The 4,154-nt window shown below is 37.2% G+C and overlaps 1 protein-coding gene across 1 annotated transcript; it reads right to left on the bottom strand.

The window, feature by feature from the left end:
• Window positions 1–1,764: 1,764 nt before the first annotated feature.
• On the bottom strand, window positions 1,765–4,154 carry LOC119578852 (nucleosome-remodeling factor subunit NURF301-like). Its single transcript, XM_037926504.1, has one exon. The coding sequence runs from the start codon at window positions 3,625–3,627 to the stop codon at window positions 2,659–2,661; it is 969 nt and encodes a 322-aa protein (XP_037782432.1). The 5' UTR covers window positions 3,628–4,154; the 3' UTR covers window positions 1,765–2,658.

Below are 4,154 nucleotides of genomic sequence, written 5' to 3'. Positions count from 1 at the left end.
ATATATATATATCATTTATTGATAATAAAACTTACAAATATTTAAAGTTTTTATGCATTAGATACTGCAATAATCTAACACTACATAATTATACAATTTTCCAATAACTTCATGATGTTTAAACTTCAATATATTAAAAAAGAAAATTTTAAATTAAATAATATATAATATTATATTACAAATTTAAAATACTAATACTGTTACTATATGAAAAGTTCTAAAATAAGTAAAATAAACAAAAAATATATTTATATAAATATATATATATTAATAATATTATATAAATATTTTATAAATATTATTATATAAATATTATCAATAAATATATATCTATAAACTGTATATAATAATACTATAGTAATATAAATAATATAATAAATATATATACAATATATATAATTATATATAATAAATATATATATATATATAATATATATATATAAATATAATATATATATATAAAATATATATATATTATATATATATATATTAATATATATAAATATATAATATATATATATAAATTATTATTATAAATATATATATATATAATATATATATATATAATATTATATATAAATATATATAAATATATATAAATATCTACAAATATCTACAAATATCTACAAATATCTACAAATATCTATATCTTATATTATATATATATATATATATATATATATATATATATATATATATATATATATATATATATATATATATATATATAAAGAAACATTCACTAAAATGTTTCATTTTTTAAAGAAGCTGAGGAAAGAAATAATATAGTTCAAGGTCATACATTATTCTCTTCAAAACTAAAAAGCTACATGAAAATTAAATTACTGATGGATTTAATTTTTTTTTTTAACACAAATAATAGGAAATGCCCGTACCTTGGTTATTACACCATGTTGCATGCTGCTCTTCTTGTTTTTAAAGCATTTAACAAACATAATCAACTATACACCCACACCAAATAATTCTACACCAGACTTAATTTAATTATTATGAACTTTGTATATTTTTTTGGCAAGGGAATATAAAAAGCGAAACAAAGTTACACATTTCCCAATCAAATAAAAACATTCCTACTCCCTCAGTCTGCAAACTGGTATATATATGGTTTGTATTAATGTATGCAAATATATGAACAATATAATTACATAAATAAATAAATATAAACAGTTCTAAATAAGCATATAAACATTTTGTCAGAATATATATGTGAAGGTCTGTTGGCCTTTGCCAGAGCACAATGTGTTATGGGGATCACTTGACACTATGTTAGCCTCTTGATTGTAGGCATCCATAACTGACAGTAATAAGTTTCAAGTAGATTTTATTAACACAAACTCAGTATTCCGAAAAGAAAAAAATATATTCTTTTTAGGTATGAGAACTAGGGCTCATAAAATTCATAGTTTTTTTTATATATAGTGATATGCTTTGAATAAAAATGATGTTGATTTTCAGCACAAACTTTGATTTTGTAAGCTAGCAACCTCTGTACTCCTTCCAGAAGCCTGAAAGAACCTGGGATTCTTCAGGTGGTCCTGACAACACAAATTATATATGGAACTGGAAATACATGTAGTTCTATTGCAATTTACTTACTTGCATTGCATACCTACTGGTGCTGGGGTCAAAATGACAACAAACTTCCACCACTAATACTATAGGACAGAGTTTGCCTTTTATTTTTTATTATTATTATTTTTTTTACTAGCTGGGTATTTAAAATAATATGCCATATCACAAACATTTTTTTTTTTTTTTTTTTTTGAGAATACAACATAGATTAGCTGACCCTCAAATAGCCCCTGATATTTACACAGTATGGAAGTCCTTTCTGATAATTAGCCTGTTGATTTACATGTAGTTTTTAATTATTTCTTTTATATGGGTGTTCTGAACATACATAATTGTTTTATCTAAACAGATGGCTCATTTTCATGAAGTACATGTAAACTAAGACATAATCAGTGAAAGATGATGGCTGAAGATGCTACCATTATCATAATTCTGTATTAAGTAACGTCTTTATTTTCAATTAGTAACAGAAATGTCATTGACATTTAATCTTTTGCATTTCATCAATCTATCATTTTCATATACTGTCAAGATCCGGTTGTCATATACAAGAAATATCTATTTTAGGTATCACTGCCAATCTTCTAGATATTTATTTAATGTAATTTACCACAATGTAAACAACAGCTCTAGTGTCAGAGTATGACTTCAGGCCTCCTGTCCTATGGTAGGACAGCTGGGCTCGGTTCCGCACTCGACAATACAAGAGCAAGGATAGCAACAAAAACTTATGGATACATGTCATGCAATTTCAGTAGGTAAACTTAAATTTTCATGATAAATGAGATTCACAGCTTGGACAAAAGAATATGGCTTTTGGATTGGCTGGTTGAAATTCAATCTATCATCAATATTTTTTTTCATACTCTGTGAGAAAAATGTATAACATGGCATATAAGATACATGGATACTTTTGGGGGGATTTATTAAACAAATTCTTCCTACAGAACAGAAAAAACAAATCATAGAGAACCTACTTTCATAAACTAGAATGCTACTTGGCAGGTTACATTTCCTACACTACCTGAACAATCCTTACAACGATTCCACGAGCTTTCCCGTGAACTAGCAAAGCCGAAACCCTAGACCTTCTCGGACCCTGACACTAAAAACAACGCACAGCCAGACAAACCTGTTCTCGAGGGATGTGTACGGGTAGTCGCAACTGTCCAGAATGGAGAGAGTGTCTCTGAACTCATAGTCACTCTGCAGGTACAGCCGGAGCGTCTCTGGCCAGGTCAGCGCGTCAATGAAGTAGAGGATGACGTTGATGGAGTCTTTCTGGTCAAGGGGCCCGAACTGAGTCTGCTGAGAGTCCTCCTCCCGAATGAGGGCCTTCAGCAGCATCATGTGCACCTCGGCCAGCAGGGAGCTTTGTTCCTCAGCCATGAGAGCTGCACAGAAATCCTCAAAGCGCACGGGTGAGAGCCTCACCAGCGTGCGGAAATGCCGCAGCACCTCGTAGATGCTCACGGCCCGCAGGACGTAGGCGTGGGGCAGCAGCAGGTCATCGGAGGACTCGGGCAGGTCCAGGGGAGGGTAATCACGGTCCTGCAGCCACACGGGGATGGGCGTCTGGGGTCGTGAGCTGGGCACTTTGGAGGGCGTCCCCCCGTTGGTGCTGAAGCTGGAAATGGACGCCTCCCCATCTGACAGTCCCTCGTCCTCATCCAGCTCCCCTATGTCTATGTCATCGTCACTCACGCTCCTGGAGTCACTGTACTCCTCCTTTTCCGAGATCTCCTCCACCTCGAAGTCGGAGCCATACAGGTACTCCGAGTCCTTGTCGTAGATGTCAGGGTTGTATCCCCGCTTGTTCTTGCCGTGGGCGCCGCCGACGCCGCGAAACTCCCCGCCCTCGGCATACCTTGAGGGCGAGCACGACCTCGAGGGGTTGCTGTCCTCCTCCTGCTCTAAGAGGTATCTCGGCTTCTTAATTATTCTCGTTACGCTATTTCTCATCTTCATCTCTGCCCCATAACTCAGCATAGGAGTGGAGCGCGGCCGCCCTCTCTTCCTCTTCCTCTCGGACATTTCGCCGGTCCGGAGGCTGAGAGCACCTGTGGCGAGGGCGCTGGTCCCTGATCAGCGTCAACACAAACAAACCAACGCGACTGACATCTCTCGCGTCGCCTTCAAACCTCCCCAAACTCCGCCGCCATTTTTCAGCGCAAGGTCACGTGACCCAGCTCATCTCTCGCCGCCCGCGTCTCTCTCCTCGCGCCCCCGCGCCCTCACTCGCTCATGTCGCCCGCTGGCCTGCACTTACGATCACTCGGGGGAGGGGGAGAGGCGGAAAAGGTCTGGGCTTCCCGAGAAAAGACTTGCTTCAGCGGGAAATAGGCTCGCAGCCGCCTGCCATGGCCTCGCTCGCAACGCTCTGTCTCGCCCGCGCTCATTGGCCCGCCCTTTCGCCCGCCATGACGAGCACCAATTTGATACGTTTTGTCGACCTGAACCAACGGGGATTCCTGAGTCACACTTTCCCCAAGGCACGCGCGAACAACGGCACTGCTGATGGTATGAGCAGGTTGTGGTGACGGATAACGTCCTCGCGACGA

The sequence above is a fragment of the Penaeus monodon genome, chromosome 11, assembly GCF_015228065.2.
Source record: "Penaeus monodon isolate SGIC_2016 chromosome 11, NSTDA_Pmon_1, whole genome shotgun sequence".
Lineage (NCBI taxonomy): Eukaryota > Metazoa > Arthropoda > Malacostraca > Decapoda > Penaeidae > Penaeus > Penaeus monodon.
The sequence above is the reverse complement of the archived record's forward strand: the minus strand, read 5'-3'. Positions and strand labels throughout refer to the sequence as shown.